Genomic DNA, 13,460 nt, shown 5'->3' on the forward strand with positions numbered 1-13,460 from the left:
AAGCAGAATTTTTCAGTGGAGCGATATTTTCGCTTTTCTCCAAAATCGGCGGTTTGGTGGAGGGAAATTTTCGGTGAACCAGTTTTCCAGGTAAGTGTACTAGTACTAGTACCGAAATTTTCGGTGTGTTTTATTTTCGATAAACATTTCGGCACCCAAGTTACCGAAAATAACACACCACCAAAAATGTCCGCATTCACCGTAGCGTTATCTCGGGATTCTATGTGCATATTCGTGCATATCAGAGGAGGCCAACTTCTGGCTACATGGCCGGTGGAAGATGTGGTGTAAAGGAAATAAAGGTATCTGGATGGAATTGGATACGCAACTGTTTGTTACTCACTTGTGCAAATTGGTCTGCCAGTTGACCAAAAACTATTTGCTTGACATATTGCATAACTTGTACCACTCATTCGATAACCTTCCATGCATGTGAACTGACGCCCTGATGACAATGTATTGCCAGTACCGGTCACTTCACCATTCGTTGGTGCTGTCACTGAGCCAGAACATATAATTTCTGCACGAGGAGAAAGACCATTACAGCAGAACTCTATTACTAATTGTTTGCTAATAGTGTTATGGTCGAAAGTCAATTCAAAAAACAGAGGTTCAATGTCCCCATGGATAAACTGTGCAATCGGGAAAACATGCAACATTATTGCGGATATCGACAAAAGGATAATGCCACATTCAATGGCTTGACACCTTGTTCCAACACATCTACGATGCGCAAACCGACAATCTTCCAACTTGGAAGGGATAGGTGTGGAAAGTTCCAATGAGGGGAAGGGATGCGCCACGAAGATGTGCACGAGCTATGCCCCTCGGCAACAAAGAACGTGGAACATTTTGGGATGATGACGATGAGCTTGTGGGACCTATTGCTGTGTGAGAGACCTGATGCTAGTGTTGAAACGAGCATATCTATAACAAACGAGCGAACAGTTCCACTAACGAGCAAGCTGTGGAGCGACCTAGCGACCAAATATGATTTTTTACTTGTAAATATTTTTGTTCCGAGTTCGAGTTTTCAAATCAGCTGGTTCAAATTATCATTGCCAGCGTTTGGGGCTTCTGTTGCTTCGTTTTGGCCTGCTGTTTGGTGTAGAGATGTCTTTTCAGCGCTGTCTTTCCGCAGCCGCTGTAACTTTATAGACCGTTTTGCAAATATTGCAAGTAGCCCTGTTCTTCGCTGCATCGCGGGAGAAAACTTCCCAACGACTGAGCATGACTTTCACTCGAATGGAGAATTGACAGAAGCATGTCCTGCGACAGGTCTGCAGATGCGGAAAAAGACACTGGAGGAGTCCACCAAAGCTTCAACGACAACTGAAACAACTCAGTGTCATGCAGGCCTACAGTCACTGTAATTGCGTGTGATTTTCACTTTGTGCTGGACTGAACTCTCAACCAGGGGGTCGTAACATATTTCACGTTTCCACGGTCGAGAAGTACTGCCATGTGTACGGTGTTCGTTAGTGCCACCAAACTGGTCGCAGAAACAAGCCGAGTTTCTGGCGAGCGAGCTAACGAGTACCCAATGAGATCGTTTCAACACTACCTGGCGCATCCGCGCCCATCTACTATAGGGCAAGCGAAAAGTACGTCAAACCTTCCACTGTGCAAAGTACAGCTTCGTGCTCAATGCACAGTTGTGGTGCGACTGCACGTTTTATTTTTCCAGGGAAACTTATGTTCATATTCACACTGCCACGTAGATCTTCTTCTTCTTCGTGTGCAATGGACAAAAAAACAACCGTATCGGTGCTCCTTCTGAGAGAGAGAGAGAGAGAGAGAGAGAGAGAGAGAGAGAGAGAGTGCACAAGGGTTTCAGTGACATAACCAGACGTGGATTGACACCGTACATAACCCATAATCAGTCGAGGGAATCCCTTGTTCAGGGAACATTCGGTTTTTACACGAAAACTCAGGCGTTGATATGGAGATTGACAAGTACGCACGGTCAAATCGCGCCGTGCGCCCGCCGTGCGCCCGCGGCCCGAAAAAGAGGAAGATGGATGCGCTGCGAAGGCCTCTGTTCTCATTGAAAGAGATGTGGCACAATTTCGATTTGCCTTGAAATATCAGTCCCTCTTTAGGTAACTTTGCGGAGGTAACCCCAAAAGTGCGGAGGTTGGACAGTGTTTTAGCCTGGCCTGTAGGGGTTTATGGAGGTTTTGCCCGAAAAAAAATTGAACTCTGCCATGTCGTTCTCGAGAGAGAAGCGACGAGAAGAAGCCCGTTTTGCATTTTCAACATTTTGTCATCATGGGCAAGATATCCACGAAGAAGAGACACTCTGGAGGTTCTCAATACCAGTTTGCGTGCAAGAATCCCTTCCACGATGAGTGGGAATCGCCTCGGCATAGCTCCAAGGATGTTCGGGTTCGCAAGTGTATCCTGGCAGTGTTGTCAGCGCTCTCTGGACGAGACGTATCTGCAATTTGTAGGAGCTGCGGACGACTGGCTGACTTGAAGGATTTAATCACCAACCACCCTCTGTACGAGCCTCGGAGGGGCGATAGCTATGGGGACTCTGTAGACATGGTAGATGCCAGCGATGATGTTCCTCAGGCTCTCCCAGAGGTAAGCTCCTGCGATGATGTAGATGATTCTTTTCCCCCTGTCTTCAGCCAGTCCCGAGAAACCTCCTCAGCCTCAAACGAAGTACCGGTAGATAATGTTGAAAATGTTGATAATGTTGAAAATGTTGATTCTTTGAAGCGTTTAGAGAGAGTGTTGGTGGCCAAAAACTGTGCGTTGGCTGCATTGTCGAAGATGCATTTGCAGAAGGATAGCAAAATTGAATTACTTGAGAAGGAAATAATTAGTATGAAAAAGGAAAGTGTAGGTTCGCTTCTGAGCACCTCGGAAGGTCGCTTGGACTTGCTACGTAGGCTGTGTGTGGCTGAGCAGCCGCAGTTCAAAGCAGATGTGTTGAGTGCTGTTGAGTCAGCAAAGTCAAGTAGATCATTGCAGAACTTGCTGTCCATCCCGACGGGTCAGTTCAGCAACAAACCCTACAACAAGTTTGTTGAGACGTTTGTGACGGGCATGACCTCCAGCACGTTTGCACTTGACTTCTCCGTTGCCGACCGCCGCACAGTTCTTCAAGCGCAAGCCATGGAGTCTCTCTATGCTGCTGCTAACTTGAATTACTGTGCAGAATTCCATGTTTTGCTCCAGGCGATAGTGTACAGCATCACCCAAAGCAAGACAACCCTCGACATTTTTGGTCACCTAGGGTCGGGGGGGAGTTATAAGCTCGTGAAAGATTGGTTGGCTGGGTTGGGTGGTAGCGAGCTGCAAGTTCCTGAAGGGTTCGTGAGTGTTGGGTTTGACAATGAGCAACGACAACTTAAGTCGTACCTCTCCCGTGGCAGCAATCGTTCCACGTATGAGGTTCTGACCAATGTTGTCTATGCCCGTCATTCCCATGTTCCTTCCCAAGAAAAGGGAGATTTCCATTTCCGAAATTGGAAATTTCCAACTGTCACTGAGATTCAATGTGCAATAGATCAGGTACCGGATCCTCTAGATCAAGAATCTTTGATTAAGCCACACTTGCTGAGTTTCATGAACAAAAGGATTGAAGCTCTTGTGTCTGAGCAGAGGCTATCAGCTGACCCAGTTGATAGCCATCTTGCATCATTGGAACGAGAAAGACGGTACCTGATCTGCCCTAAATGTTGCACACAGATGGAGCGCAGGCTGCATTTGTGTCCCAATGCGACATGCAGGGTAAATGTTAGGCAGGCATTGCAAGCTGACCAAGGCAAATCAGTGGTGTCGACCGAGCACATCAAAGTCACCAAGCCAGGCACACTAAAGTCAGGCACCGAGTTTGTGTATGTACCGCATGTGGACAGCAGTACCGGTGTTTCGTTAAGCAGAGTGTCCTCAAAGACCAGTGGTGAAGATGTGCCCCTTGTGTCCCCGGCAGATGTTGGGTTTCTAGAGCCCATTTTTGTCAACCCCAACTCCCATGAAGCTGTTCGCATTGTATTGCGCGATGTTGGGAAGCGTGCAAGGGTAAAACAATGTGTAGGTGACGAGGGGGTGAGGGAATGGCTCACTGTTGTGTGTGACGGCTTGCCGTACTCCCTCATATTGACTGTGATGGAGGAGGCAAGGCGTGATGCAGCCAAATTGGCTAACCATGAAGCAGGAATATTGCATGTCGACTCAATGTCGAAGGCTGACCTGAAGAGTGCATGCAGTACAAGGGGCTTGGGTGTAACAGGGAACATGAGTACGTTACGTGAGAGGCTGAGGAAGTTTTTAGATGATCTGGTTGAGAAGGGTGAATTGATGCCCCCAACAAACATTCCTGATGGGGAGTTTGATTGGGTACTACCCATTTCAGGTGGCTTGCACTGGGAGATGAACATCATCCAGTGCATTGTCAAGTCTCTGTGGCCATTTGCCTATAAGGAGTTCGCTATTAGCCAGGGATATACTTCTCCTAAGCAATTGGATTGGGCCTTCAAAGCCAAAGACCACCACCGCACATACGATGAGCTGAGCCGTTTCACGGATGGCTGCTTTGACGAACTTCTGCGGCCATATGTACTCGCCCAGGAATCTGGCAGCAACACCCCTTCAGCAGAGGGTTTCTTCGTTTGGTGCAAGCAGTTCACCAACAATCATACGTATTCCTGGCTGCTGGAGCTGTGCACTCAGTACTGCTTTCCACTATTCATGCTTCGGCGGGGAGCACGGCACAACGACGTACCACTGTTCATTGAGTCTCGCAGAGTTCTCTCTCCATTGCTGCATGCGAGGAATCACACAACATATCAAGTGATTGACATGTCCGAGGAAGTCCGTCGCCTCTCGCTCTCAACAGATTTGCGAAGTCTCATTGACAGCACTCTCTTCCTCAGCAGGTCAGGAAAGGGTGACCTCCACCAGGCACTTGATGCTATCGTCGAAGAGCTAAATGCCAATGTGAAGTCATGGGTGTCAGGGGAGAAAGACTCCAACATGTGGCGCCGGGTGATCCGTAACCATGAGCAGCTCATGAAGCTCCGCTCCAAAGTATTCAGTGCCCTACAGCTGCCAGATCCCAAGTCGGAATCGAGAGCCCGTCCCGGTTATGCTAAGGAACTTCTGGTGTGGCGTGCGCGTCTGAGAACAATGTTGGTTCCCAATGGTGAGCTAGCGTTTTCAAGACCACTGCAATCCTTCAGTCCTGGTGAGGAATTGGTGCCGGATGCTGTGAACCTCACTGCTGTGGGTAAAGCCAGACGGAAGCAGCTAGCGACATTATTTGGAGATGGTGCCTATCCGCTGTCCAGGCAGTCTCAGCCACCACACTTTCTGACCACCGAAGAGGCCGAGAAACACGGGAGTGATACGAGACGGACTATGGCTTCCCTCAGGAAAGAATTCCAGCAGCTACTACATCTCGCGCCCGACAACAATGCCGCCTCTGCATTGTGCGATGAACTGGAGCAGGCTTCCACCCAGCCAGCAGTGTTGAAGGTCGTGCGCCAGATGCGGGATATGGTTTCGTGCATGGCTGACGGCGGCAATGCAGCTGATGATATGCCTCCATGAGTGGTGAGTGCTTTGTGCCTTGCATTTCTTTCGCCACTTTCATCCATTGGTGTGCGGTTTATGTGCTTTTGTCTATTCAAAGGTACATTCGGACACACTCATATTGACTTTTCTGTGCAATAAATTTATTTCAGTTAGTAGACATGTGTGTCTTTATGTGTCTTGTACAGTGTTCCAACATGCAAAGAAAAGATGTTTGCCTCGCTCGAATGCAGTCCGATTGTGTCCATAGTATGCATGGATGAGCAATATTTTGCTCAAGTAGCTTTCTGTGTTGTTCTTGTGTGTGCACTTTCCTTGCAGTGACTGCTTCACAGTCGGTGTACTCGCCAAGGGAGGGCTGGTCCTGGCTTCCGTAGTTCTTCAATGTGCATTTTGCGTCATGCCACACACTTTGCATTGTCAAGTGCGAGCGCTACACTTCTTATTGACACCATGTCTTCTCCATTTATATACTTTCCACTTCATTGAGCAGCTGGCTCAAGCAGTGGGAGACTCCAGTGCAGAGACGCTGTACCTCGAACAAGGGTCGTGGCTACCTCGAGTCGCCGTGGTCTTATCCGTTACTCCTATGTCGCCGTTGGGGATATACACCCGGTTTTTTCCCTCACTACTGCGTCCGTCAGCGCGAGGGTTTTTTCCCGGCTGGCTCGGTCCAGGAATTAATCTGACGGCCCCAAGTGGTTCTGCATCATGGCCCGGCTATCACCATGATCACGGCTATTTCCTCTATTTCCATTTGAGACACTGAGGTGCATGTACATGTGGTACAAACCAGTGCTCCTATTCATAGTGGTTCAGTGTGATGTTTGTGACTACTAGCATTGTTCTGTTGTCCAGAAAGTGTCAATTTCTGATGACGCATACATTATTATTTCAATGTTGACATTCTGAGGTGAATTGATACCAGACTATGGTGTTTGCACACAACAAGTATCCAACAGGTGATGTTTGAAGGACCAGCAGTCCAAATTTTATTTTCATTCTTCAGTGGGGCTCGTGGTGGAATCTGGGGTGTTCATCGCGGTGGGATATGAACTGCTTCTTGCAGAGCATGCCACTGGGTCAGCTCTTGCTGTTGTGACACTTGAGCTGGTTGAGGGCAAAATCTCGTCCACAGGATGCGAGCTGTACGTGTGTCGAACTCCAGAAGGAGCGACCACCACGACCAAAACCTTGGCTCCACTTCCAACATGCAACTCTGCGGCCTGCAGAACACAAATGAAGCGAAGTCTTCATGACAAATTGCGCAAGTTCAGAATTGCGATGTGCATTCAACTTACCTTTTTTAGGAGTCCATTCTTCCGTTTTGAAAGGAAATTTCTTCTCCTGCTGTCACTTGAAACGAGGCCAGTGACTACACTTTTTCGACTTTTCTTCTCCTGAGCCATTGGGTGTTGAACACTGCGAGGGAGCTTGAAAAATCACCAAGGATCACTCGAGAAAGAAGAAAAGGCTTTCGACTTTTTTTTGAATTTGGCGCACAGACCATCGAGCGCGAAGAAAATATTCACCAAAACAGCGTCGTCATCTTTTTTCCGGTGCGGTCTGCCGAGGTAAAAGGGCCGAGGCCGGCAAGGCGGCTACGCGGGCCTACGCGCAGCTACGGATCACCATGATCACCTTGGCGACCAGACAATGTCAAGTGTTCCCTAAACAAGGGATACCCAGGACTGATAATTCAGTACTCTCTTAGGGAAGACTCACACAGACCTGACAAAGGGTGAGTCCCCTGAAATACTGTGAATTGAGCATGGATGCGTTTGTTCAAGTCAGAAAAATGTGTGTGAACCCTCATGTAGGGAGCAGCGCGAAATGCCTCATTTACTTCAAACTTTGCTGCAACTTCAAATCCAGCCATTGAAATATTCAAGAGCATTCTCCACTTATGTAAACATGCTTGATGTTGATGTCATCAAATGCCACCTTTTTTCTTCTTCTCTTCACTGGCTCCAGGCCGGCACAGTGGATGAGTCTAAGACCATGATTGAGAAACAAGAGTTACCAGGTTCAAAAGTCCTGCTTGGAAATGGAAGGAACCATTCCAGCCATGCTGCGTCCCACAGTGAATTGGTCTGTCACGATTAAAAAAGGAATTGGCAAATGGGATTTCTCTGCTTGGTGGATTGTCCTAGGGTTGATGGATCTGATCAATTCTCCCCCGCTGTTTGGGAGCAAAATCTGACGCCTGATCATGGGGTCGTACCGTCCCACGGAAGCTGAAAAGTGATTCTTGACCTGCCCGATATGCGAAGTGTCCATTTTTTTCACTGGTCAGAGGAAAGGGTGAACAATTCCCTCGTGTATGACTTCAAAGAGCTACAAGGAAACAGATTCTTCCACCAGCGATTTGCTCAGGTTCATCTACTTGATCCGGGTCATCAATATTGTTGCTTATCTTTTGACAATTTGAACTTAGACGTTGGACATCAACGCGTGCACTTGATAACACGTGGTGATAAAACTTAGTACAATGGAAGGTAAGGTAAAGAATGACAACTAACCAATTAGGAATTATTGCCCAAGGAAGGGTTAATCCTTTTTTGGTCCTCCTCGTCGCTGATCTCGGCGCTGGTGACAAATATTTTTTGCTCGGGATCAACTCTCTCGCTTTCACAAGCTTATCCCTCTTCCTCTCCACTGCCTAGCTATTTTCTAAAGGGAAGTCAATCGTGACGGTCACCTTCTCTATAGGACTTGGCTGCACAGCGTAACAAGAAAATCGATTTTGATGCGGTGCTGTATCAATCAAAATCGCCCACCCGTCGCTCTCGAAATCCACTCGAAATCTAGCTTGATCTTTCAGGTACTAGTAAATTAAGCAAAATTGGGATGAAATGGGCTGCCAAGTGAGCATTGGTGACACAAAAAACAAAGCTGAAAGATGAGCAACAAAATTGTTGATTTGGACCAAGTACTGGATTCAAACGTTGAGTCGTGCTCGCTGGAAAAGATGGAATTTCAGGCAAGAAGGTACTCACGTGTGCAGGCTGGCTTGGCAAACGACCAAGACCCATTTGATAGACATGTTGTGTAACTCGTACCACTCAGTTGATAACCTTCCATGCAAGAGAACTGGTGTACAGATGACAATTTAGTGCCGCTACCGGTAACACGGCCATTTGTCGGGGCTGTGATTACAGCAGAGCAAGTGATCTCTGCACATTGGAAAAAAATTAGAGAGCTTGGACCTCAGGGCCCTCGCTATACTTTTTTTGCTTTGGTCATCATGTATGCTATTCATACTGCTGGAAACGTTTTTGCAGTACAGGGAATAATTTAACCGGTATTGCATCGCAGTTTGCTCCACAAAATTAATCTTCTGAGGTGCGAAGCAACTTCCAATATGTGCTGCAGAAAATTGTGATGGATATTGATTTTTCACTGTACCCTATGAAGCACAGTGTACATGCCGGGTGTGCTTTAGGGATGAAGTAAATGCACGAAATTTCGAAAGTGCTGAGCTAAGCATTCGGGCACTAGGCTAAGTTTGCAACTAAGGTGTTACAGTGTACTTGTGGTCTGAGCTTACACTCTGATCAGCTCTCCAGAATGACAATGTTGTCAAGTGTTCAAGAAAATTGCTATGCAACATTTTCGAATTGCTATGCAAGTTTGATTTTGTGTAGCGACATTGCTATGCAAAAGATTGAAAGTAAATTATTCCCTGCAGTGCAATGAATTATGATAAAAAATGAAAATACGCCCACCCTCCCCATTCCTTTCCGAAAACAAGACGACCATGCACTACATGGCATTGTATTCCCTGGCTTGGCCTGACATGGGATTCGAACCGCACTATCGCCCTGCACTTAGCATACATAAACAGTTTTCCAAGTTGCTTCACGTTATTATCTTGAAGTCGAAAGCCCTATTTCAATAAGATGGCCAGCTGTCCTTTACAATGAAAGTATGGCCTTCCTCCCCGTTTTTCTTTAAAAAAAAGCACGATCATGAAGTATATTCTTTGGCTTGGCCTAACATGGGATCCGAACCCGCACTATCGCCCCTTTTGCATTCTCCCGATACACTTCGCATACATACACATTTTCTTAGTGGCTTCACGCTATGATCTTGTAGTTGAAACCCCTCTTTGAATATGGTGGCCAGCTGTCTTTTCTAATCATGAACATAAAAAGCCTCCCGCCCTCCCTATTTGTTTCTGAATAAAAAGGGTGGTCGTGAAGTATGTTCTTTGGCTTGGGCTAACATGGGATTCGAACCCGGACCATCGCCCTGCATGCATTTCCCCCAATAGACTTCACATACGTACACATTCTTCCATGTTGCTTCTCGTTATGATCTTGCAATTGAAAGCCAACTATCTTTGGTGGTACGGTACGAGACGTACACGAGATAGGGCTAGGCATGCCGTTGTCAGGCACTAACACATATCGAATTGAGAGAGCTTGGAAGCTCAGGGCCATATGCTATGCTTTTTTGCCTAGCTCATCATGCATGTATGTTTGTACATGTACAGTTGTCCCTCTTTAATCGGGCGTTTATCCAGCACCGTTGCAAACCAGCACACTTTCTGGCAAAACGGGTTTTTTTCAGTTCATCGTGTACGCTTTAATCCGGCACTTGATTTCCGCCCCCAGCAGCGATTTTCTGCAACAAATCCCTCAAACTGTACACAATTCGGTTTTCGAATCCAGCAGTTGCACATCGCATGCCGTACCGGAGCACAGCTATGTCAGTTTGGTGAGTGCATGAACATCAGGGAGCATTCTACACATGTAACATACCCTTGGGAATATCCTATGCACTGTATAGACATGCATTCCACAAAGTACTTGGATTGACACGGAAAATCACTGCGTCTTGAAGTACGACACAAACATGACATGTTAGTAGCTGGGCCCGGTTGGAGGACAGGATTTGATAATCCAGCGCCCTTGTTTATCCAGCAGAAAATGCCGGATTAGAGAGGGACAACTGTACATGTATGTGGCAGCTTATGGGACAGAGAGACTTTTCCTCCCCGAGCTTGTGTATGTAAATAGTGTTTTACGTCGACCATGACGGGTACAATGCCCAACCATACCACAACGAACTGATCGGCTACATCATTGTATTGCAAAACGTTTCGTTGTGTTCGAAGAACATGCATGATGAGCTAGGCAAAAAGCATAGCGTAGGGCCCTGAGCGAAAGACATAAACTTTCTCTTTGCATTCAAGGGTAACACGACACTGTCTACCACCTTGATGACCAAGACAAAAAAAAGCATAGAGATGTTATAAATTTTTCGTTTCTCCTTTTTTTTAAGACAACCTGGGATTCGAACCTGCACTATCACCTGCATGTATTCCCCCGATACACTTTGCATACATACTCATTCTTCCAAGTTGCTTCACGTTATTATGATCTTGCATTTGAAAGCCCTATTTGAATATTGTGGCCAGGTGTCTTTGATGGTCCGATACAGTCTGGGACAGGTACGGGATGCGCCGGGCATGCCGATGACACCAACAAACAAACACGGAATTAAAGCTGTGTGGATCCTGGCTGGCGCCAGACGTTACTGAAGTAACGTCTTTTGCATAGCTACGGGAATAATGCTGTATGGACCATGGCTAACACCAGACCTTATGTAACTTCATTTGCACAGCTAGGAGAATAAAGGCATTGAACAGATGACAGTGATGCAGGATCCTTGTTATAGCTCTAGAGGTCCCGCGATTATGATTTAGTTTGTACTTTTTTTCTTGCAGACAAAGTGCAAGAGAGGGGTGATGGCCAACCACCAGAAGGAAAAGGAAAGGAAGAAAGAAAGAAACAGATAATAAGGAAGGATACACAAGCCGCCAGCAAGGTATGCTCTCTGGTTCCATTATGCAGTGCAATGGGCTCTCTAGGCTATTGCACTACATTTACCAATAAACCAAGCATCTTACCTTCACACATGGGTGTGTTAGATGACCAGGTTCCATCCTCCTTACATACTGCAGCTCCTTGCCCCTTTAGTGCAAATCCTTTGTTGCATGCAAACTCAGTGATGCCAAACACCTGCCGTGAACTTCTTACAAGTGTACCATCTGTGGGTGGAGCAAGTGGTGCGCATTGAATTGCTGGTGAGAAGAGAACAAAACATGAATCAGCTTTCGCCTCTCTGAGAGTGATAGTTTTCCTATCCAGGAACGATTGACATTGATCCATTTTTAGTTAACTCCGCCTTTACAAAACCTCCTGTGCGAAATTACGCATCTATGAGCGACATCCACAGAACCTGCTGGGAGAGTACGCGTGTACTCGAGTCTCATCCTGAGCACGTTTTTGATTCTTTTTTTCAGCCCCAGTATAGCTGTATTTTTCATTGCAAAGCCGACCTCGATTGTTGTGTTGGTTGTTCAAACGAAGTGGACATTTAATCAAGAAGGCAGAGGACATAAGAGCCTGATAGGAGTTTCTCGTGGCATAGGACGGCCATACAGAGCCACTTTGCGATTTTCTGAATATAAAATACCGTACCCACGATGCAGACTTCAATTTGTGCGATATCAAAATTGTTCGTGATCTACCACATCGAGCAGAACGGGATCCAAACACAAGCTTACCGACGGTTAGGCTGTCGACATGACTGGACAAATAATCCCTGGCTTCACCAGACGCCAGAAGTCGGAAACCATGTCCTTTGCCGCGACGTCCATCTCCAAAAAGAACATCTTTGTCTAAAAAGGCTTGAAATGCTCAATATTCAAGCGAGATTCGCGGTCTCACGGTTTCTCAGATCGAATGACTTTTTGTTGTAGCAGTTGCAGGGCAGATCCCCGCCACTACTTCAACAGGGTTAGGCTCCATAACATGCCTGGAACAAGCCATATTGAGGTTGCAAGCCACCCCTCTCAGCAAAAAAAATCGAAATTTGAATACTGGAATATATACTATGAAGAGAATTTCAAAAAGTATAGTTCGCGACGCGATCGTTCAACCTACATCATTCAGACTTTGCAGGATGGTTCTGACCTACATGCTAGGCATGGAACCACAGGCTTTTATGTCATAGCTCACACACAGAGTCACACACACAGCACATTCGTGTGCATAGATACTAAATTAGTGGACGTCGTCATCTTCTTCCCGCTGGTCTCAAATGTACTACGACGTGCTATTTCGCCTGACGGACTAGCGAGCAGGCTGTATTCCCACATGTGTTATTGGTCAAGGAGTGGCGACTGACACCAGCACCCTGGATAGGTCTAACAATGGCAATGATGATAGACGTATGTATCTGGCAGTCACATCTGGCTGCAGCCAACTACTGTTCGATTTGTGTGTCGGCGCCATTTCTGTCTATATCTCTGTGTGCGCCAGTATATGTTGAGCAAGAAACTACAAATCTCAAGCTAGTCATCAACATCATCATCAATAAAGATTCCAAAATTCATGAACCGCTTTCAAGCGTTCTCTTCAAATCAATTACAAGCGGTGTGTCTCTAGCGGTAGGTTCAGTGACACCGCCAACTGCAGGGTCACTGGCAGCGTCACCACCAGAGTCAATGTAAGTGTCAACAACAAATGATATGCTGCCGGCTGCAAGAATATCAGCATAGTCTAGACAGGACACATCTGATTGTTTTGTCACGTGCCCGTGGTCGCGGTCTCGGCAATCTGAACGTGTTAGAAAAATTTATATTTACACTTCCCAGCCACCTTTATGTAAGGCCACACGTTTTATTTCTATGTTTCTCGTCGCCCGCGCGCATACGATTCAGGAGTCTGGAAGAAAAAAAGAAAAAAAATGTGCTGCACTGACTGTGCATGTGGGGACCAGCACACTCATGCACATGTACATAATGTGGCCTGGCCTGCGCGAAACATGATGCGAGGTCGCCTTTTTTTGTGCACAATCTAGCTGCACATGCACAGATTGTGACAGAAGCTCCTACCACA

General features: G+C 46.6%; 2 protein-coding genes and 1 long non-coding RNA gene across 3 annotated transcripts in view; 1 reads left to right on the forward strand and 2 right to left on the reverse strand.

Moving 5' to 3' along the window:
* Positions 1-13,460, reverse strand: part of LOC135819822 (sushi, von Willebrand factor type A, EGF and pentraxin domain-containing protein 1-like) — a 104,326-nt gene that overhangs the window by 40,442 nt on the left and 50,424 nt on the right. The window contains exons 12-14 of the mRNA XM_065333102.1: positions 11,465-11,638; positions 8,547-8,723; positions 344-520 (exon numbers count right to left, since the gene is read on the reverse strand). Of these exons, the coding sequence (XP_065189174.1) occupies positions 344-520; positions 8,547-8,723; positions 11,465-11,638 (528 nt within the window). The remainder of the gene's footprint in view (positions 1-343; positions 521-8,546; positions 8,724-11,464; positions 11,639-13,460) is intronic.
* LOC135819824 (uncharacterized) lies at positions 2,037-6,542 on the forward strand. Its single transcript, XM_065333104.1, has 2 exons — positions 2,037-5,568; positions 5,869-6,542. The coding sequence occupies exon 1, from the start codon at positions 2,272-2,274 to the stop codon at positions 5,563-5,565; it is 3,294 nt and encodes a 1,097-aa protein (XP_065189176.1). The 5' UTR covers positions 2,037-2,271; the 3' UTR covers positions 5,566-5,568; positions 5,869-6,542.
* LOC135819829 (uncharacterized) lies at positions 6,514-7,240 on the reverse strand. The gene is made up of 2 exons (XR_010553990.1): positions 6,849-7,240; positions 6,514-6,773 (listed from the first exon to the last, which is right to left on the reverse strand). It is a non-coding gene; the product is annotated as an uncharacterized LOC135819829 (long non-coding RNA).

Source organism: Sycon ciliatum, chromosome 6, assembly GCF_964019385.1.
Source record: "Sycon ciliatum chromosome 6, ocSycCili1.1, whole genome shotgun sequence".
Taxonomy (NCBI): domain Eukaryota; kingdom Metazoa; phylum Porifera; class Calcarea; order Leucosolenida; family Sycettidae; genus Sycon; species Sycon ciliatum.